The sequence below is a fragment of the Carassius carassius genome, chromosome 36 (genome assembly GCF_963082965.1).
Source record: "Carassius carassius chromosome 36, fCarCar2.1, whole genome shotgun sequence".
Classification (NCBI taxonomy): domain Eukaryota; kingdom Metazoa; phylum Chordata; class Actinopteri; order Cypriniformes; family Cyprinidae; genus Carassius; species Carassius carassius.
The window spans coordinates 21,933,674-21,957,943 of NC_081790.1; the positions used below are offsets into that span (position 1 = coordinate 21,933,674).

The 24,270-nt window shown below is 36.7% G+C and overlaps 2 protein-coding genes across 2 annotated transcripts in view; one reads left to right on the forward strand and one right to left on the reverse strand.

The window, feature by feature from the left end:
• sgcd (sarcoglycan, delta (dystrophin-associated glycoprotein)) overlaps positions 1-24,270 on the reverse strand; it is a 1,159,024-nt gene that overhangs the window by 307,017 nt on the left and 827,737 nt on the right. The window lies entirely within an intron of this gene.
• rars1 (arginyl-tRNA synthetase 1) overlaps positions 18,373-24,270 on the forward strand; it is a 96,975-nt gene continuing 91,077 nt past the window's right edge. Inside the window, exons 1-2 of the mRNA XM_059526665.1 lie at positions 18,373-18,519; positions 23,997-24,134. Of these exons, the coding sequence (XP_059382648.1) occupies positions 18,475-18,519; positions 23,997-24,134 (183 nt within the window). The 5' untranslated portion in view covers positions 18,373-18,474. The remainder of the gene's footprint in view (positions 18,520-23,996; positions 24,135-24,270) is intronic.

The window sequence follows — 24,270 nt, forward strand, 5'->3', positions numbered from 1 at the left end:
GCTGGAGAGGCTCTTGGATGAAGGCATTGACATAAAAGTGATTACAACGGATAGACATCCATCCATCAGAAAACTGATGAGAGAAGAGTATCCTAACATCATACATCAGTTTGATCCATGGCATGTAGCAAAAGGTTAGTCTATTACGTAGTAGAGCACAACCTGTTGATACTGATTGTGTGAATTTATTGAAAATTTATTGAGTTAATTTTCAGTAACAATAAATTAACTTATAACATAGCTTATGTTACTATGATGGCCATAATGGCATATTCAATTAATTAAAAAAATGTATTACTGTGTTGTCTATTTCAATTTACTTTTAAAACTGATCAATTGCCCATATCAATGCACATTTAAAAAAAAAAGGCAAGCATTGATGGGAGAGTCATGGTCAGATGCATATTTCAGTAGATTGAAGGATCAACCTTTTCACATTTCCAGGTTTCTCAGAAGTGGAAGTTGTCATAGTTGCATAAAAATCTATAGACTTACAATAATAATGTACCCTTGTAATTCAGGAATAAAGAAGAAGCTGGTTTCTGCTTCCAATCGAAAGAGTTGCAAAGAACTTGCTCCTTGGGTGAGGAGTGTGAGCAACCATATGTGGTGGAGCTGTTGCTCATCCAAGGGAGATGCAATGGTACACAATCATACACACACAACTCCTTACAAAATGAAAGTCTAATTGATTGCTCTTATGCATGCTGTATAGAGGTGTAATGCATAGTGACATTGCTGGTTATCACAAATCATGCAAAAAAGTGGGTTTTCCAGATACTTTGAATTAATGTTATCACTAAAGAAATTTTCTATCTGGCCTCTTATGTTATTGTCAGGAATTGCACAGACGATGGAAATCAATACTACATCATATCTCAGGGGTCCATCGCTGGGAGGAAAATGGCATGGAGTACAATTGCTACCACAAAGAGCTGACAAGAGAGCAGCAAAGGACGAAGAAATGGTTGTCCGTGGACTCCCCTGCCTACAAAGCCCTGATTGAAATAGTGGTGGATGCACGTCTACTGAAAGACCTGGAGCAAATGACGCTGTTCAAACACACAGGTATGTTTACGAAAAAGTTTGATGTGCAGGTAGTGTAATGGCCAACTAAATTTACTTTCAGTGGGAAGTGTCTGAGAAAGTGATATAAAATGTATAATTATTATGGTCCTTCTAATCATTTCAAAAGACACAAATATTGAATTGACCCCAGTCCTTACAATGTCAGTCCTGCGTAGATCATGCACATGCACACAGTTATCAAATTTTTTTTCCCTGTTTTACCAGGACAACTCGAGGTCTTTCATAACGCCCTGCTGAAATACTGTCCAAAGCGTCTACACTTTCATTATTCAACGATGCAGGCACGCACAATGTTGGCCATTATGGACCACAACGAAAACCACTCTACGCAGCATGAACAGGCAACAACAGCAGCTGGTAAGGCATAAAAATATTACAAAATGCCAAGGTCTTCTACTACCATACAGTTTTTATCGATACATAATCTCTTGGCTTATAAATACAGTATGACTGAGCAAATTCATTTTTAGTAAAACAAAAAATGGGCTGGTATAAAAGGCCTATAAATTCATCATAAATATCCTAACCATTACAGACTAACTCACAATACCCTGCTGGGTGTATAATTTCAGGCCTCCCAAGGCACAATGTTGTCTATCAAAGACAGTCTAAGCAGTGGATTGCCAGACCCATCTATAAGACGACAACACAAACATTCATAAAAGGTCTCATGGAAGGAGTGATTGAAAGACGATTGGATCCCACTGTCAAATTCAAAGATTCGTCATCCCATCTCAGAATACCTCATCTGGCAGCTAACATCGCCTTACAGCCAAAACCCAGCAAGGAAGATGTCCTAAGAGTGTACACCTCAAGGTTCAAAGGTCCATCAGAGAAGCTGTGATTGCCATCTGAAACTCAGAATGAACACAAACCCCCTAACTCCCCATAGACCTTGTATCGTTCAGAATACACTGTGACTTCACATCATATATGCATATGTATAGTTTGTTGTTTTATTGTACAGTTAAATAAATGATTGCATTCTCAATTTGTGATTGCCCTTTGGTTTGTAAACATCATCTAGGCTTATGTATTTTACATGTATTTTACAAGTAAAAGATGTTAGATATCATGTTGTGCATATGGTCACAATAAAACTAAACAAAACCAAATATAAATCTTGCTATACTGTATTTCTATAAGTTTGTAGGTCATGTAAAAAAAATAAGGCTTCACTTATTTTCTAGGTACATGAAGGCAAAGCTTTATTTAGACAAATTATGACAACTCACATCTGTGAGAGTTAATAATATGGTAAAGTCTGACAGTCAGATGAGTAAATGTCTAAACAGACTAATGTAATTACTGATAACATAACTAACAAGCACAAGAACACATATGTTTCACACTCAAAGCTTGTGCAACATAAAACAGAATATAATCTTTATAATCCACCAGATTGCAAAAATGTATTAGAACTGTAAGAAGCCATAAAATCAGAGCACTTGAAATGTAGGCCTACACAACAGTAACAGTACCTATAGTATATTTATTGCATCTTCTGCTTCTTGAAATCCTACATAAACTCCTGACTCTGATGGATATTTTCGGCGAATGGCACCAACCACACACGATGGCAATGGTCTTCGGTTGCCTTTTCCTAAAGTATCTCCCTTCAGGGCCCACTCCATAATAATGCGGTACGACACCAACCTGTATTGACTGAGAAGATAACAGATTATAAATATAAGCTTGAAAATGCATGCTGACAGAATGCATTCTAAATCGTTGACTCATGCATTGTAAATGATTGCAGGAATCAGTTACTCTAACGATAGCTGGCCGTCAGGTCCACTCGGCACGGGACGTTTTTTCCAGTTTATTTTGTCTAACCGGAAAAAAAAATCGACCACGGCAGGATGCAGCATCGCTAAGAAGTCCTCGGATGTTGCGACACATGCAACTTCCTCATCAGGTAGATCGATCCTTGCCATTGATGGCAAAACCTGTTCCCACTCGTTACAACACAGGCACTCACTTTCGGTCGGCATGGGTTGACAAGCCCCACACTTACACCACCAGTTCAAATCTGCTCTCCTACTCCCTTCTGTCCCAGTCTGTTCAGCCATACTTTGTTGCCTTTCATGTTCCAAAAGCTCATCTTCAGTATATTCTGGTTCAAATAGATACGGTTCGGGATCTGAACCAAAGTATATGTCCTCTGAATTGTCTCTCACAAATGTCTCCATGCTACAAGGCACGCTCCCTGTGCAAGCAGGTTGTCACGTTGGTTATGTTGACGGAAGGTAGCCTATTTTCAGTCATATCCTTACGCCTGCTGCACTCATGGTACGGCAGCAAAGTTTCTTGATTATTACGCAGGAACGAGAGTATAGTTCCTAGACATATCAGCCTAGAAAATCGCAACTTTTCATTTTTCCGTTGGTCTTAGTGCACGATGTAATTACAGAAGAGTCTAGTTTTAAATAGGAAAAATATCAAAACTCTTTGGTAAATTTTTTGAGAGAAATGCTAATGGTCTTGTCCACTTCCATTCATTATGCTAAGCTATGCTAAAAGTGCTACCGCCAGAACCGGAGATCGGCTGAATGGATTAAAAAAACGGTAAAACTCAACTGTTTAACTCTGGGGGAGTTGTAAAATGAGCCTATTTCCAAAAAAAGTGGAGTATCCCTTTAAATCTAGAATATGATTTAGACAATGAGTAGGTCCTGAGACGTGTTGTCTAACCCCAATAGAGTTCAGAATGTCTATAAATGCTAATCCCAATGCATCTTTTTCAGTATCAACATGGATATTAAAATCACCAACTATTAAATCTTTATCTGCAGCCAGAACTAACTCAGATGTAAAATCAGCAAACTCTTTAATAAAGTCTGTATGTTGCCCTGGTGGCCTGTATATAGTGGCCAGTACAAACATTACAGGGGATTTATCATTAACATTTGTTTCTCTGGATAATGTTATATGAAGCACCATTACTTCAGACGAGTTATACTTGAAGCCTGCCCTGTGAAAAATCCTGAAAACATTGTTATGAATTGAAGCAACACCTCCCCCTTTGCCTTTTGGATGCGGCTCATGTTTATAACAGTAATCGTGGGGGGTGGACTCATTTAAAATAATGTAATCATCAGGTTTTAGACAGGTTTCTGTCAAACAGAGCACATCTAGATTATGATCAGTTGATCATATTATTTACAATAAGTGTTTTCTTAGAAAGGGATCTGATATTCAATAAGCCAAGCTTTATCATTTTTTTATCCGTATTGCATCTGTTTTTTATTTGTTGAACCTCAATTAAATTGTTACTCTTAACTTGGTTTGGACATTTTTTGTATTTTCTAGTTCGGGGAACATACACAGTCTCTATAGTGTGAAATCTAGTTGAAAGAGTCGAACATCATTAGTGCTGGCATGAATAACAATCTTACTGTATTTACGCTAAGCATTAGCCAGCACTTTTAAATTTGCCAAGATGTCAGGCGCTCTGGCTCCCGGTAAACATTTGACTATGGTGGCTGGTGTCTCTATATTCACGTTCCATACAATAGAATCGCCAATAACTAGAGCACTTTCATCAGGTTTCTCAGTGGGTGCATCACTTAGTGGGGAGAACCTGTTTAATGTTGTGATCGGAACAGAAGAGTGGTGTTTTGACCCGCGACTATGACGCCTCAATATCACCCAGTTGCTCTGCTGCAGGGGCTCTGTTGCCGTAACCGAACAATGTACAGGAATCCCTGAGCTAGACGCATCCACAGCCATAACTAGAGCCCAAACATTCTTATTGTCCTCAATTAGAGTTTGGATGCTTGTCTCTAATTCTGAAATCTTCTCTGTCAGCCTAACTATTTATCTGCATTTATCACATGTGAATCCCTCATCACCAACAAAGACAGATAAACTGTACATGTGGCAAGAGGTGCAAATAGCAATAGCAGGAGAAGCCATTACTCACCGTGCTTGATAAAATATTCTTACCACAATTTTTGATTAACTTGTCAAAAACTGGAGAGCGAGAGAGAGGAGAGGAGAAAAGAAAACAGTGATAGGTGCGAATAAAAATGCTAATGACAAGCTAACGAGAGCTAACGCAATGCAGGTGCACTGCATTCACAGATTTAAAATAAAAGTGAACGATCAAAATTAATCTGATAGGACTGATCGATAATTTCAGGAATACGGTGGAAATTAAGTTTATATTTTATCACTTTAAACAACAGAGAGTGATAGAAAGATAAAAAGTCTAGAGAAAAAACAGCTACATGGAGCTACGATCAAAAACAGCAGCAAGGCCAGCAGGAAGCAGAAAAAACAATGTCCAACAGCAGCCTAGAGATACACATTCATGGTGATTTATTGTTATGGACATTGACAGTGTTTTCAATGCATTTTTTATGTTTAAAATAAAATGACATCACTAAAGGAGTCAACAAATGAGTAATATAAAAGAGGAAAATATTGCCATAAAATGACACCCACACACATACACACACGTTTGTTTTTGTGAAAAGTGGGGACATCCCATAGGTGTAATGGTTTTTATACTGTAGAAACTGTATATTCAATCGCCCTTCACCAACCCTACACCCAACCCTAACCTTCACAGGAAACTTGTCTATTTTTACTTTCTCAAAAAATCTCATTCGGTATGGTTTATAAGCGTTTTGAAAAATGGGGACATGGGTTATGTCCTCATAAGTCACCCTCTCCTTGTAATACCTGTGTCATATCCATGTCATTATAGAGTTGTGTCCTGATATGTCACAAAAACAAGAGCACCTATACACACACACACACACACACACACACACACATATCTAATTGTTGTTTTTCTGATTTTCAGCAATATAAAAAATAGGGTTAAATAAAATAAGAAAATAAGTAACTTAGAGTTTAAGGGAAGTCGTGGTCTAGTGGTTAGAGAGTTTGACTCCTAACCCTAGGGTTGTGGGTTCGAATCTCGGGCCAGCAATAACACGACTTAGGTGCCCTTGAGCAAGGCATCGAACCCCCAACTGCTCTCTGGGGTGTTCACAGTGTGTGTGTGTGTGTGTGTTCACTGCTCTGTGTGTGTGCACTTTGGATGGGTTAAATGCAGAGAATGAATTCTGAGTATGGGTCACCATACTTGGCTGAATGTCATGTCACATGTTGTAATGCAACAATTTTTCAGGGGTTGGTATGGATATTACGTCTTGCACAATGCTGGTTATGTGGTGGTGAGCTGATGAGATGATAGTGAACAGGTGTTGATGATTAGTACTCAGATGAGGGTGTGCGCTGCGTTTTGCTGAGTGATGAGTCTGACCGACTTGTGACAAATACATGATTAAAATGTATGATAAATGATTTACTTTGCTATAGTAACATGTTTGTTACTACAATGTGTTTTATAAGTTCAATAAACTTAAATAAATGTTGAATACTTGTTAAAAATTAATGATTTGCTTCAGTAACATGCCGTCATATTCTTTAAAAAGGGGATACTTCTCTTTTAGAATGCAATGTTTATGTACGTGCTAGTGTAACGGAGGCAAGCGAGTAGGTGCTGTGCAGGGTGCTGTGCAGAAAGTCTTCTGCACAATCTGACTTTCTTCTGCACAATCTGACTTTGCTGCAGCCTGGAATTAAACTGCTGGTTTCGTCTGGTCAGAGGAGAACTGGCCCCCCAACTGAGCCTGGTTTCTCCCAAGGTTTTTTTCTCCATTCTGTCACCGATGGAGTTTCGGTTCCTTGCCGCTGTCGCCTCTTGCTTGCTTAGTTGGGGTCACTTCATCTACAGCGATATCATTGACTTGAGTGCAAATAAATGCATAGACAGTATTTAAACTGACCAGAGATGACATCACTGAATTCAATGATGAACTGCCTTTAACTGTCATTTTGCATTATTGACACACTGTTTTCCTAATGAATGTTGTTCAGTTGCTTTGACGCAATGTATTTTGTTTAAAGCGCTATATAAATAAAGGTGACTTGACTTGACGGCGTCAGAAAGAGCCTGGAGCGGGTATTCTTTCAAGGATCACCCGAAGCCCAACCACACTATATGCTAGGCTGTTGGGTTTAACATTTTAGAGTCCCCTGCCGTAGAAATCACATTACACACGGTTTAAAAAGACAACACCCCCAAAATTATTTGACACAAACTTTTAAATATTATTGAATTTGAATTGTTATTCTACATGTTTTAACAATACGTCCATGCATACTCTGCAAAATAAAGTTTGGGATTATTTTTATCTGTTTTGTACAGTATGTTTCCAAAATAAAACTGTTGTTTTACAATTTTGAGCATGTGGTAGTTTATTGAAGTTGATTGTAAAGCCATTGCTGCCAGTCATTAGATTTTTAGCCTTTAACCTCTACAGTGTTGATCTAAATGCAAACTAGGATCTAATTGAACATACAATTGTGTATTTATACATGGTGCACAGTACGACGGTGAAACGTCGTGTTATGATCGTCGATTCACTTTTTAAAATCAACACTTCATTCAACGTTAATCCAAGGTCTCCAGAACGACAGTTATTCACCCATGATGAAGGTTAGACGGTGAGACAGCGTCGCGATTGCAACGGTGAATCAATGTCGTGATTTCAACATTGATCCAATTGGCAAAATCGAAAGGTAATTCAACATTGATTCAACCCTGGTACTTGACGTTGTTTCAACGTCGAATCAACGTTGAAATGCCGGCTGGGTATCCATATTTCTGAAAAAGCTTACTGCGTCAAATAAAAAAAAAATCTGATATGTTCTGCCTGTAAATTTGACTTCATCAGGATTGTCAAAGAAGGTGGAGAAAATTTCCAGAGAGAAGGACTGTAGTTTGGTGAAGAAGTGTCATAAGAGCATCACCAACCACCTGTACTGGTCTGCCAGCAGCTCTGATTCAGGACCTGAGAAGGTAGCCAAATGGACCTCTATCATGAACCACATTCAAGACATTCACACACATTCTGACCCAGCATTCCCTCGGTCTCAACATGAACAAAGGGTATCTCAGGACCATAGCACGGGGTTTCATCCAGGTGTGAAACCTCAATGTGTTATTTGCCAAGTAAACAGTAAACATCATGTTATGTTAATCCTACAATATTCATGTGTTTTATACATAACACACACTGATTTCCCTAAAGGTTCAACAGCACTGAATAGGCTTCATAGGGTCCTGATAAACAAGAGTCTCTTCAGATGCACTTTGCACCTAAAAATGTTGTCTTCCAATTCACTGGAATTCTATGCAGGTATGTCTTCTCCCTCACAACTTGAACATAGGTCAGAACACAACACATAAACAGTTAGGTTTGAAAGGGGGCATACTATTGTTTTCTGTCTAGCCAAACTGGTTTTCACAAACAAAATGCAGTGTAGTGCCTTTCCGTTACAGTTTACAGAATGGTATAGATTTATTGGTAACACTTTAGAATACTGTTTCTTACTTACTACATAACTAATAAGGAATTATTGAAGAACTAACAGGTGATTATTCATTAAGACTTAACTCACTACTGTTAACTATTAAGGAAGATATGTTAACTAATCAGTATGTAATATAATTTTATGATTGTGTTAAGTAACAGTTAGCTAATCAATAACTAATGAATTCTGTCATACCTACTGAAGAACTACTATTAATTATCTACTAGTTAGAGTTCAAGAAAAATAACTACTAATGAACAGTTATACGCAAATAATCACTATAATAATCAGACTGTGGCCCACAAATCAAGTACTTGAGTAAAAGTTCAGATACCCCAATAAAATATTACTCCAGTAAATTATAAGTAGGCCTGTTCATTTTCAAAGTTACAGGAGTAAAAGGACAAGTACAAAGTACTACTACAGTAGCAACTTTGTTAAAGTCCAATTATTAGCCTATAATGGAAATGAAATATTCATTTTGTTTGCTTCTAAATGTTTAAGTTTTGATTATAAAACGTTTGTTAAATTAGTTTAAATGTGGGCAGTATGCATGTTAAAATTGAATAAAATATGAATTATCTGAAAAATCGTTATTAATTACTAAAGGGTTCACTATAATTTCACTTTAGAATAGGCCTGCTGTTTCAGGTTCGAAATAAGTGGTATATGCTGATGAGGCACACATACAGTACTATATATAAAATATAAAAACTAAGGTAATTATCGCAAGGCACTTGAGTCGTGGTAGGGTTCCTACTGGAAGCTGATTTCTTACAAAACACGCTCACAAAACAATTCACTACACAGGCAAAACCTCTGTAAAATGTATTGCATTTATTAATATTGCATTTTTATACTACTACAACTGCTAATAACTTTTATATGAAAGGATCACAATTCAATGAAATTGTGTATAACTGTTCATTAGTAGTTACTTCATAGTTATCTTTCTTGAACCCTAACTAGTAGATAATTAATAGTAGTTCTTCAGGAGGTATGACAGAATACATTAGTTTTTGATTAGCTAACTGTTACTTAACACAATCATAAAATTGTATTACATACTGATTAATTAACATATCTTACTTAGTAGTTAACAGTAGTGAGTTAAGTGTTAATGAAAAATTACCTGTTAGTTCTTCAATAATTCCTTATTAGTTATGTAGTAAGTAAGAAACAGTATTCTAAAGTGTTACAGATTTATTGTATTGGTATAAGTGCTATTTGTAATATTTTCATAATTTTACTGATAAATAAAAAAGTTGATTTATTCACTATGACTATATAAACAATTGTTGTGTTTGTTTTTCTTATCCTTTAGGTTGTACCTTGTAAAGATGCACTTCAATGAGGATGCTGTCTGGCCACAATTGACAACATTAAGGGAAACTTGTGTACATGCTTCTCTTTCCAAAGGGAGGACACACCGTCAAACCAGTAAAAACAGACCCAACATTTTGTAAGCTTTTCAAAAAAATATTTATTTTAAACAATACTTGCCTATAAAATTAATATTTAAAAAAATAACTTATTATACTTTACAGGCTATGTCATCAACTTGATGAGTACTGTTTTTGAAGAGGTTGTCCGTGACCCCCTTCCATATCTGGATGGCATACAGCAGATTCCTGTGCCATCTTCCGGACCTGTCTTCTCATGGAAGAAGCCGTGGCTCAGCAAGGGTCACGTACGTTTCAGTCAAGGGGGCGCGGGGGGGTCTGAATCCAACATATTGCCCAGCAGTATCAGAAAACTCCCTTCTTATGTGCAGCACTGCCTGCAGAGAGAGAAGGAGAGAGAAAAGTATTTTTAGCACAGGTCATGTATGTCAAGGGCACAATAAAAGTGTCGCATCAATAAGAATCTGTCATTATCACATGTTTCTTTTCTAACATACATCATACGGTATGGCTGTGCAATGCAGTAAACTCACGATGTAATATGGATGTAACGTAGCCCAATTATTTACTCAAAATGTAACAAGTGTGTGAAACTGGCCTTACCTTTCCATCCCTCTGACTCTTAACAAGCCCATGGTCAGCTCTATATACATTCATTGCATTTTGCAAAGAAAACCGTATATATATACAGTATATATTGAGTCACACAGGTTCAAGGCCAGGATGGTCTGTCATGCATACTATTGTATTAGGCACTTTTCTCATTCTTCTTGTGACCTGCAAAAGAAATAAATCATAATGGCACTCTTATTTACAGTAATCTTTCATACTTTGGAAGTAGCAGAAAGCACACACATAGGTTGAATACATTTCTATCCAGTGTACTTGTGAAATACCTGTGGTATTTCCCTGCAACATATATTTTCTCTCTCGAGGGCCATGCGTGCACAATTTCCACAAGTACACCTGTAAAAAAAAAGATAGACCTTGATGTAAGTTTTTGTTATTATTAGGCTAAGTCCTATTCACAATAAAGCAGCGTAGTAAACATGACATTGACTATATTGAGTGGCTTCTATACTGCACATTTGTTGGCTAAATAAATCGACTTTATAGGCTAACCTCAATAGGCTAACTTACTGTAAATACTTTCCCAACAATACATTCACGCGCTACACAGTTCGCTGTTTGTTTGTTTTTTGTTCTTGATTCAACGTTAAAAACTTATCATTGTAAAATTATACGGTGACATTATAATAATTTACATGTTTTTAACAGGCTAAAATAAAATTGTGACTGCTGACGTTATGAGTTAACGTGTTAATTTAATGCTATCTGCTAGTTAACGTTTAGGTTGAAGTTCTAGAATTGACGTGACAGTTAAGTTCTTACTGAAAATAAAAAATAAACTTACCATTCAGAAGAGTCCATTTCCAATCTTTGAGATACTTAATTAATCTGTGAAACATTTCTATATCCACATCTTTATTTAACAGTTTCTGAAGTGAGATCTTATTTATTTCTATATTAATTGATTCTGTAAGTTGCAATCTTTCATTATCATATCCTTTACATTTTATTAAAATATGTTCAACTGTTTCAGAAAGATCACATTTTACACAAAGTCCAGACTCGTGTTTACCTATTATAAATAAAGATTGGTTAAGAGCAGTGTTTCCAATTCTAAGGCAAGATATTATGCGGTCTTCCTTTCTATTCCCACAAATTCTCCTCTAGTTTCCAACTGTTCTTTGAATATTATATAAATGCCGTCCTTTATTCTCACCATCCAATTTAATTTGCGACATATCTTTTAATGCTTTTTTAATTAGCCCTTTTATTTCTAATTTACTCATTGGACTATTAAATTCTATGTCTGGACGTTTTAATGTTTTTTTCGCTATCTGATCCACCACTTCATTACCTTCTATACCTATATGTACAGGTATCCATACAAAATAAATAATTGTTTTTGATTGTATTCTGAATAAAATCTGTAAAATGTCTGACAAAATGTCTTGTCTAGTTGAGGATTTTCCGCTCTTTAAACTTGACAGTGCTGAAAACGAGTCGGAACATATTACTACTTCCGGTATATTAATGTCTTCAACCCACTGAAGAGCCAAAAATATGGCAATCATGTCTGTGGTATATACTGACAGATGATTAGATGTTCTTTTTGATATTCTAAACCTGAACTTTGGAACATATATTGCTGCTGCTGTGTGTCCTGTTTCAGGATCTTTAGATCCATCTGTATATATACGAGTTTCTGATATATATTTCGGATCTAAATATTGCTGTACTATTGAACTTTTAGATTCTTGTCGATTTTTATCATTTATACTCACTAAAACCTGAAAGTCAACTACAAGCATTGGGAATAACCATGGAGGTGTTACTGGCAACACAACAGTTATTGCAAACATCACAATTACTTATTCTAATTTCATGTGCCTTATTACTTGCTTTCCATCCAAAACTATTTATATTTACATATTCATGTTCCCAACAGTTTTCTAATACTTTTTTAACTGGATGTATTTCTGAATGCCCTTTTACCATAGTCCAGTAAACCAGTTTCGGCTTCAACCTGCGAAGCTCCAGTGTCATCTCATTCATTTCAACCTGTAAAGCTGGTGCAGGAGAAGTTTTAAATGCTCCACAGCATAATCGCAATGTCTGGTTTTGTATTTTATTCACCTTATTTAACAGAGATGCTGAGGCTGTTCCATAAATCATACTCCCGTAGTCTAATGTAGATCTTTTAAGTGCACAGTATATTCTTTTTAGAGATTTTCTATCAGCTCCCCAATCTACTCCCGCTAAACACCTCAGTACATTTATTCCTCTTTTACATTTATCTACAATCTGTTGAATGTGTTTCGCAAATGTTATCTTTGAATACAACCAAATACCTAAAAATCTAAATTCAGATACTTGCTCTAGCTTTTGTTCATACAATTTTAACTTAACAACTGGTGTTTTCTTCTTTTTTGAAAAACATATTATTTTAGACTTTTCCACTGATATTCGAAATCCCCAATTACTTGCCCACATTTCAACTTCTTTAATAGCATTCTGCATGCAATGGTATTAAAAAATATAATTTATCATTATGTTGATCAATATAGGGCTGCACACACTACCTTGTGGGGTACCATTTCAATTGCATATTTCTTTGAATACGAAGATCCTATCCTTATTGGAATGGTCCTATCAATTATCCTTTATCCAATTATACATTCTACCATTAATATTCATTTTATTCCATTTAATTAAAATTAAAAGTATGCTTTCTGTATGTCTAAAGACACACCAACTAATACTTCTTTATTAATCTGCGATTTTCTTATATCTGATTCTAGACTTAAAACTGCATCTGTTGTGTTTCTACCATTTCTAAAACCACTGATGAGGACATAGAAGATTTTTTGATTCCAGAACATAATTCATGTTCTCCACCACACCTCGCACAACACTGTTTTCCCTTACAAACAGCTGCTACATGCCCGTACTTTTGACATTTGTAGCACCTAAGAGGAGGAGGAACAAACTGTCTAACAGCATAGCTTATAAATCCAAAGAATACTCTTTCTGGTAATCTTTCTTCATCAAAGTGCACCATTACAGATAGGCTATCCAGCTTTTCTTTTTCTCTGACATATTTCAGACGTTTGACCCCAATCACTTTTGCTCCTGATAAACTTCTCTTGATTGTGTCTTCCGATACATCCGTTGGGACCCCTGTTATTACTCCCTTCATCCATTTCTTCTCTTCCAACAGTGTACACTAAATTTTTTTCCCTTGTAATGTGTTTAAGTCTAGTACCTGCTTTTGTTGTCTGCTATCTTTATAACAAAAAATTAGCAACTTTCCATTCCGTAACATTTTTGCATGTTCGATTTTCCCGATCTCTTCTTTGATGGCTCAAGTTATTTTCAGTGGGTTCAATGCATTAATATTATCGGACAAGAAACTTATCATTACCTTAAATTCTTCCTTTTTCCCTTTCTCCTGTTGTCTTTCCCCTTCACTTTCTGACCCGGAAAGTTGATTCCATTTTTTTTTCCTTTTCCGATTTTCTACTACGTTCCAATTTTCATTTTTACCTCCTCTCTCCCCGCCACTACATTCATCCTCTATGTCCAGCTCACGTCCTGATCCTACGTCACTTCCTTCCATTTCTGCTCCAGTCACACCCTAGTTTGGCCGCGAGAGAGCGCTTCCTGCCGCCCGCCTCGGCTTCCGTATGGAGAGCATTGTCACGCTGGACCTGTTTGTTGTCACTCTGAGCTACTGTGATGAGCCCGCAGTGAAACAGCCAATCAGAGCAGAACTCCTCATTACTATTCACGACCCTTCCAAATAAGGTAAAAACAGACCATTTCATTCTAGGGCCAATTTCTAGGGTTGAAAATGGACCTGTAAAACCGTCTGGACATTTCAAATGCCCTTAAATAAGTCACATACCCTCTATGTAGACATCAGAGACAATTTTAAAATATTATTTTAACACATTCTAGGGCACCTTTAAGTTTACTCAAATATAGAAATATAAAGTACTATGTTTTGTTTTATTTTTCTCACAGACAGCAGCACTACAAAAATATGGTATTTTACAACATGATGCATTGTTGTAGATTAAACTACCCAACAGTATATTTAGTAGGCAACTTTAAATAAGTGAAGTGACATACAGCCATACTGAGTATGGTGACCCCATACTCAGAATTCGTGCTCTGCATTAAACCCATCCAAAGTGCACACACACAGCAGTGAACACACATACACACACACACACACACACGGAGCAGTGGGCAGCCATTTATGCCACGGCGCCCAGAGAGCAGTTGGGGGTACAGTGCCTTGCTCAAGGGCACCTCAGTCGTGGTATTAGCGGCCCGGGATTCAAACCCACAACCCTAGGGTTAGGAGTCAAACTTTAATAATAGAGGCTCTAATCACTAGGCCACGACTTCCCCATGGGAAATTGAATAACACTGAACATATTTAGAAGTAAACTGCAACATACACAGTAGTACAGAAGTAATATTAATGTAAAACCATCCTGACAAATTATTTTTCAGAACAATACTGTACATACCTTTACTTTTAATCTCAATACCTTAAGTATATTAGAGTATGCAAGATAATACTTCTACTTAAAGGATAGTTCAGCCAAAAATGAAAATTCTGTGATCCTTTGCTTACCCTTAAGTTGTTCCAGGTTTGTAATTTTCATTTTTGGGTACTGGTAGTTACTAAAAGTAGTTTACTTAAGTATCTCAATATTTCTTCTACTAATTACTTTGTCATGGTGCTAAACAATTTCTCTTTTCCTTCTTTCCCTAAATCAGACCTGACCCCTGTACTGCAGGATAAAGCTGAATGTGTCAGCGCTGGACAGGTGTTTAATGGTTTTGGGCTGAGCAGAGAGGCCCTGACAGAGCTGCTGTGATGAACAATGAATGGGTGTCACAATCCAGACCCTTGTGTTTCTATCTGTCTGCCAGTGGTACGTCATAAAGATGGTCTCCAGAGTGTTTGATATGTGCCTCATTCCACTATCACTGCATTGTCCTCCGAGTCTCTGATTCACCAAGAGATTGCCCTCCTGAAGACACCAGGCCAGAACACATGGAGGCAGCGCTGGGCTCAAATTGATGTTGTTTTTCTGATGTTAAACCTAAACTATGCTGTAAATGGTTGTAAAATACTGTATTGAAATGTACTTTCAATTATAGAGCAATTTGTTTTAATGACGAGTGCAACCCTTTATGGCGGATAGACGACAAGATACAGAGCCCAAAAGAGAATGGGCACATTCGATTGCCCTCTCATGAAAATAAAACGCTCCTGTAGGCTATTTTTAATAATTATTTTGTTTTTATTTTGGGAGAGGCTATTTAACTCCACCTACCAACGTGGGGTAATGTTTCTCAAAACTGCAAAAAGACTTCTATTTCTGTGGCGCAGATGGTAGAGCGCCAAACAATTGATTTTGGACCCGACGGACTTGGGTTTGATTCCGCCTTTTGCCGAGCTCTTTCTTTATCCTTTTCACTGTCCCGTATCACATCAGAAAGGCATATATTTTCAATAAAACTTAACAAAATTATCGAAAAGTTAAAAATAATGTGGATATGGTGTAGGGTTAGGGCTAGTTGTAGGGGCTAAATGAAATTTAAGTTTATCCACTAGAGGGTTAAAGTTTAAGTTTATCCACAAGAGTAAGCCACATTATCATGTAGCCAACGATATATATAAAAAAACAAGTCCAGTAAACCGTTTGTATGATGCATTATCTGTTATATTTTTCATTTTAGTTGTATTTTTTATTTGATGTATGAGAAGAAAATGTAATAAAACCAAAAATAAACACCTGAAAAAGCAACATGAAGTTATTCATGTTAAAACTGAATTAAATTTATTTCAACATGTTACTATTGTTATTTTTGATATCTGAAAATGCATTTCTGATATCAATATAATTTCTGATATCTAAAATGGCTGTCTTACTAGGAACAATCACATTCATGATATCAGAAATAAACATTGTCACTAGTGACAATTAAATTGTTAGTATCAAGAATTAAATTGTTGATATCAAGAATAGACATCTGTACTAACCGTGTGATCACTGATATAAAAAATAAAGGTCTTTACTAGTAAGAATTGTATTTCTGATATGTGAAATCGGAAGAAACAAGAATTAGCATTGTTACTAGTGGAAATGTAATCGTTGATATCAAAAATTCTAATTGTTACTAGTAGAAATCTAATTCCTGATATCAAGAATTAACATTTTAACTAGTGAAAATTTAATTGTTGATATCAAGAATTCATATCCTTCGAATGAATAAAAGTAAATTTGGCTTGCCTTAGAGGTCTTCACAGTGCACCCGAGATCCGTCGACCTGGGATCCGACCCGGGACCTGTACGGGTTCGGGTCTATATTTTAAATGATCAGCCGTGTCCGGGTCGGGTCCGAATCTATTACCTCGGGTCCCGGGTCGGTTTAACATTGTGTGTAATACCCGTGCAATCGGAGTCATCGGACACTGCTTGTGTTTTTTGTAACTTGCAACTTGTAAAATTAGGAAAAGAAAAGTATGAGTCAAAAAAATCGATCTCTCTCGCTCTCTCTCTCTGCCGTTAGAAGCAGAGCGCGCAGACTCAGAGTTAATGCAAGTGCCTGCACGGTAATAATGCTTGCAGGCTTGACACACTTATATTTAATATATTTCAAATCAGCAACACAATCTGAGGTGAACTGTAACATTAATGTTTTCTATGACGCTCAAATTGCGTTAAACATATTTTAGGTTGATACAGCTAGCACGCATGTGCAGTCTCCAGCATGTTTCATGTTTCTATGGCAACCAGTGAGGGACACTTCGACCGCCAAACTGCGCTTTACATTTTCTCCAATTTTTATAATAATATAAATGAACATATGAATATAAATAAAAGTTTTATTGGTCAGATTCAGACTCGACGCAGACCACAGAGCACAGAGATGATAGCAAATGAATAACGTCAGTGGCGTTATTATAGTTCAAAAGGGCAAACAGTCGAAGTTATTATGCGAGTTAACTCGAGTCAGAATGTACATGTGCACAGTTGCATTTGTCATCCATCACCATGACATCAAGGGGACTTTTGAAGCTGAAATAATAGTGGATTAAGCTTGGACTTCGAATAACGAGAGGAATAACATGGATAACTTTCTTGTCGGAGGATTGTAATGCATCACAGGCAGTCAGGTACAAGGAAGAGAGACTACGGCTCCTTAAATTAGGTAAGACAAAAAGCTGTATTTTTCGCAACAGGTTTATTGACTTGTAATAGCAATTTAAGGTGGAATATGTGACAATCGGGTCCAGTCGCGTCTGTGTCTTCCCGGTGGGTTCGGGTTCAGCTTTCAAATAATAGATGGGTTCAGGTCGGGCCCTGGTAGGCATTTCTCGGATCTACACGGGCCCGGTCCAGCGTTCAAATAATAGACGGGTCCGGGTTTGGGTACGGATAGGCATTTCTCGGATCTACACGGGTCTGGGTCCAGCTTTTGAAATAATAGACTGAATGAAGACCTCTAGCTTGCCTATTGCCATTCCCAGGTTAAAAATAACTGATATCAAGAATTATAATTTTTACTAGTTTAAATATAATTCCTGATATCAAGAAAATGAATTTTTGATATCAAGAATACATATCCTGCGAATGAATAAAAGTTAATTTGGCTTGCCATATTTTAACTAGTGAAAATGTAATTGTTGATATCAAGAATTAACATTGTAACTAGTGGAAATTGAATTGCTGATATCAACAATAGCAGTTACTAGTAGAATTCTAATTTCTTATATCAAGAATAAACATATTAACTAGTGAAAATTAAATTGTTGATATCAAGAATTCATATCCTGCGAATGAATAAAAGTCATTTCGGCTTGCCATAGGCTAGCAACAACTCAGGAAAGCGGAAGTGACGTTTCAAAGCCGGTTCTGAGCAGTTCTTCACGTTGCCGAATTGGAGAGTTTTAGACATTGTGGCTGTTTGTACCGCACTTTTTTCTGGAAAAATGGGTGACCCGGTTGCCAACTATACTTCACGACTTCAGCAACAGGTCAGCTTTGTTTTAAAATGTTAAAATGTTTATACGTTGTGTTCATATATTTATGTGCTTTTCGTGCTCACGTGCTATCGGATTTATCATAAATGCGAGTTTCCGGAAAATTATTGGAAATTAAACTTCAACGCCTCTCAAGTTGTATTTACTACTGGGTAATTTGGGAATCATTTTGATACAAGAGTTTCCGAGTTGGGCGGGCCATAAGCTTAAAACGTGGTACAGTGGACAACCATTGCTGTGTCAATGCTAGTCTTACAACAACTACATCACTTTGTCTTGTCGCTTAAGTAACGTTAGTGTATTTATAAGCTATATATAAACGATCATTTGAAGCATATTGTATGTTTTATAAGTAGTGAAATAAGACTGAAATTCCAGAATTGCCAGCAAACTGTTCACGTAGCGCCGTGAATGTGTAACGTTATATGACTGTCAATACTACACTATAGGACGCTACATTTGATTATTTCTGACAAGAAAGCTCTTGAATACGACAAGCTCGTATTAACGACCTTCCAAGTGGGAAATAGGAAATTTCCGATAGCAGCATTCATTCACGCCATATCGTGGTTACAGTAATTTCGACATGGCAACACGTGACGTTCTACTTGGGGCTGTTCACGTCCTCTGAATTATGCTTTTCTATGGCATTACTATCAACGCCTAAACAGAGCCTGCGGTGGTCAAGTGGTACAAGTCGTAGTTCTCAGAAAATTCCCAGTTCACACGTCGTAATTACGTGTTCTACGAGGACGTGAAGGTTTTTTACATGTTGAAATCTAGTAATTACTGAAATTCCGATTTGGCGTGAAGGCACCTACATAGCCAGGATGAGTATTTTGTTTTATTCGGCTCAGTATTACAACCTGCGTACAGGGCCGCATTAAGAGCTCACTGGGCCCCAGTGCTATGAGTTACTGCAGGGCCCCCCCACCACTTTAGATCACCAACTATAGAGAGAGAAAAAAACCCCTGCATTTTTCTAAAACACTGCTGAAGTTGTTTTACATAAATATAATCTAGAATCATTCAGAATAACAGTTGCCAATTCCTTTACAAATATACAATTAAGAAAATAGCTACTTGAAAAACTTAAAGCACTGAATAATATTATATTTTATAAAGTAATCAAATATACAATACATAGTTTTCACTATAAATTCAACATTCATTCTTATTTTACACAAGTGATTCAGTCAAGGGCAGTAAATGACTTTCTTTCTGATGTTTGATTAACATTGACACAAATGGCGACAGCAGCTTTATTAGCAGCTTCTGTCACTTTAAGACCTCAGAATCTGAACTGAAGTCAAGTGCCCTCTGCGAAACCATCTCAAGTTCACCATGGTCTCAAAACGAGCATTTACTAAATTAATTCTCTCCCGGTGACATGCCCCCACGGAATAATTTTTTTTTTAAATAACCCCTGAAATGATGACTTCTGGTGAATATTGTGGAAACTAATTGATACATTTAGATAAATATATTTAATACATTATAGCATATTATAATACAACTTATTAGGCCTATATATTTATAGAATAGCAAAGTAGCCCTAATCAATATACAAGACTGAACCACATAGATGTGAAATATAAAGGCTATCATGATCATTACTTCCGTTATAATTAACTTTCTTTCCAGTGCAAAACAATAATACATAAAAAACAATTATTAATTAAATAATAATTATTTTCCTCCTCCAGATACCTTATTAAGAAAGCCATCAGAAATGATTGACATTTTGAGGGAGCGGGAGACAGGAACACAACAAGGGGGAGCACTGGGGAGATGTATATGGAATGTTAGGCTAAACCTGTACTATCTCTTTTAATTTCTTATCAACTATATTTACATTACATTTCAACGTGTTTATGTCTCATCTTTTCTTGACTTTATCAGCATTTTAATCCATCTTGTAGATGACCTGGGAATGAAGGTTCACTTAAAGTGGGAGCTAAATGTCTTTTCCAACTTGAAACATACAGTCATGTGTTGTTTATTACACAAAATCTGTACCAATATCATGGACCATAAGCATCACTTGGCCCCTGAGTATAGTTTGGGGTCCTCCTCAATGCATCCTGTAAATGTTGTCATACTCTCTTAAAAATAAAGGTGTTTCATGATACCATAGAAGAACCTTTTTTTTCCTGTCTAAATAGTTTCATAAAGAACCTTTAACATTTGAAGACAATAACAGATTATGAAAAGGTCAGAAAGAGATTGTTCTTCAAAGAGCCTTTGACTGAATGGTTCTTTGTGGAACCAAAATTGTTCTGTGAAGAACCTTTTAAGCTCCTTTATTTTTAAGAGTGCATGTCTTTCACACTTTCAGTCTGTTTTTCTTAATTAGTACAATTAAATTTTATAGGAGTTGAATCATGTAGACAACAGGTTAAGTAAAAATATTAAAATTCAATAGCTCATACATATAGCAAATGCTCCTCTTTATAGTTATTTTTCTAGCTGACTGATGAGCTTATGGACACCGAAAGGTTACTGAGGTTAATATTACATTGCAATGTTTACAAGCTTTACACGTTTTCCGCAGTTTGAAAGTGTTGTACTGTAGAACCTCTTATAAAATAGCCTACCTTTTGATGTTAATTCATGTTTATGTACTCTAGTAGTAAAGAGCAAGGTATGATAGGTTCACGTGCTGCTTGAACTGAGGCACTACTCGCGATCGCGCCTGCTGCATTAGGGGCCGTTTACGTCGCGTCTTTTGCGTGCTCAAGTGCGCTATTTCAAATGTATGCACAGAGTACCGCATCGAGTTAAAAACATCTCAACTTTTCAGAATCCCGCAAGCGCACCGCAGGTCATGTGACAAGAACCAACCAATCAGCTTCATCCTTTCCAGTACCAACGTTGAAAGCTCAGCCAAGATGAAGGAACAGCTGATCATAGCTGTATATGGATAGACATTTTTAAATAAATTTAGTAACAGAGCTACTGCAAGCGATTTTTAGTGCTGCAAATCCATTTATCCTTTGCTGAAATTTACGGGTCTTCATGGAGAGAGCAGGTCATGGTTGCTTAGCAACGGCAGACGCCTCAGGAGCGCAAGAGCCCGATGGCTTTTGGAAAAAAATCAGAAAGCGGTGCGCCTAGCGTTTTCCATGCGTTTTTAGGCGCGATATGTGAACGGCCCCTTAAACAGCAACAAAACTATTTATTGTTTGAATTTTTTTTATGAATTTGGAATAATTTTAAAGCTGATACTTTGTAAATTAAAAAGTAACTAAGCACAAAGCTTTTTGCGATTACTGGACGGCAAGTGCACTTCAAATAATGAAGTTCATGCATTAACAGAACACAGCATGGACTAAGATCTTGTTAAGAAGAAGCCTTATGATTATAAACGAGAACTGTTAACGATATTGCCAATATCCACACAGATGACAGCTTTACCTGTTGTAGTTTGTTCAAGATATGAACGAAATAGACGCTGTTTTTCTGCACTTTCTCTTCAAGTCTCCATCATTTCTCTCTCGCGCGCGTTTATCAGGTGTGTGTCAGCGCTGCTGCGCGGCAGATGAGGACTGTTTAAAACTCTTTTTCCCACTAAAACTTCGATGCGCATTCTCTCAATGCGCGAACATAACAAAAGATGTATGAATGCAAAACAAAAAGGAAAAAAGGAATTACATGCAATTTTTTAAGAGAAAGCATGTAAATACATAGGCCTAGTCGCCAGTGGCGACCTCAGCAAAAACTTCACTCGCATTTTAATATTTATGGTCCATTTTAGTCGCAGTTTGGAGCCCTGCATTTACCTTTATTAATTTAGCAGATGCTTTTATCCAAAGCGACTTACAGATGAGGACAGTGGAAGCAATCAAAAACAACAAAAAGAGCAATGATATATAAGGCCATCCTTAAAAATATTTTGGTTTGCACTAACTGTAATTTTTTTTTAAAAAAGGGTCGGTAGGTCGGTCTATATATATATATTTTTTCAAGTTTCAATGTAAAAAAAAAACAACTAAATGTTTGTGATGGTGATGACGTCGGTATGAATTTAAACAAATTAGCATATCGTGATGTCACTGACTGGGTCTTCAACCCGTGCCTTCGGTCGCATCATTGCAAACCTCATTTTGATGCAGGCTATATAGACCACAAACAAATTTAAATCTTTGTCAAAAACATGTTTATTGCATGAATTTCAGGTGAGAAAAAAAATGAGGTACTGTTTTACTTGCATCCACCGCTACGTATCAATGCAACCTACAAATGAGAGAACGTTTACTTTGCTTTCTTGGGTTGTCACTTTTGTGAAAAAAATCCTGTTTGATTTGAGTGACGAGTGTTCATTGAATCGATTGTAAAATCGATTTTGCATGTCTAAAGTTTTATACGGCAAATAACACCAAATATAGGTAAATCCACGGACAACAGGCAGGAGGAATGTAAAGATTCAATATATTGGTAAATACCAATATTTCTGATGATTTATTGGCGTGAAGTTACGTGCAAAATGACAAACAGGAGTGCAACATTTTCGAAAAACAATAAGCAGAGTGGACTGCCATAATGCAAAACATTTACTGCAGGCTTCAACATGGCTGTGTTTACGATTAAATTTCAACAACAACAAAAAATTCGCATAGGCGATTTTCTTAGGCTATCAAAAAAAATATTTTTTTGAATATTCGTCGAATTTAAAATAAAAATCCACATTCGAATGCGCGTATGAATTTTAGGTGTGCATTAAGGAAGCTGCCTTATGAGCCCCGGTACGTGTTCCATTCCATCTCGCTGCGCACAGCTGTGTCTACACAACTTTCAAAGGCGGACGAGCTCGACACGCAGTATCTGCTTTCTCATCTTTCACCTCGTGTACGCGCACGAGATGCGATGACAATATGTGTCATTGCATTATAAGGTTATGTTAGCCTATCCAGTTGAAGCCACTTAAAAAAAAAAAGAATCAATGTGGAGAAGATCTTGTTGCCGTTCACACAGAACGCATATTTCGCGCATCTCATGTTTTTAAATGAAAAAATGTATCCTGTGTGACTGGTTTTCCGCCCTTTTTATTTATTTAATAATGCATACATACATGATGCTGTTTTGTTTATAGTTATTTAAGCAACTTAATTAATAATAATTGGTTCATAAACATTATTTTAAATATTATGTTTTTTTCACAGTCATGTATTCTAATGCTTTGAATAAACATGCAGTAATATTTTGCTCGATGCGCTATCTTGAGCCTCAGAAGAGAAGCAAAAAGCTTTTCTTCACCCTAACTGAAATTATGCATTTAAAATTCGAATACAATTCAAATTTTGATCATATTTAAGTAAAAAATTAGAATTTAGTTTTTTCAGCTATTTTGACAGCCCTAGGCGATTCAAGCCCGAAACTTATTTCCTTGTAACTAAGGTATGTAGTGTCTGATATTTAAGGTGTTTGTCCTTGGCCTACTTCAGGGTTTTTGTTTTTAATTTGGCATCCAGGAAGGAGAAGTTATGTTGCTCCAAGATGAAATAGAGAGTCTGAGAGATCCACAGGAGCTGAACTTCACATCTTCGCAGCTGGATGAGTTGCGGGAGGAGAATTCTCGTTTGAAGTATCGTATCGACATTCTGAAAAGAGTGAGTGTGATATTCTTTTTCTTAATAAGATGATTGCAATCTTTGTAGTGTAGCAGATTTTGACCTTTGCAAAGACAATGATATGTTAAGTCATAGCATATACTACTATCAGCAGGGCTTGACATTAAGCCTTGAC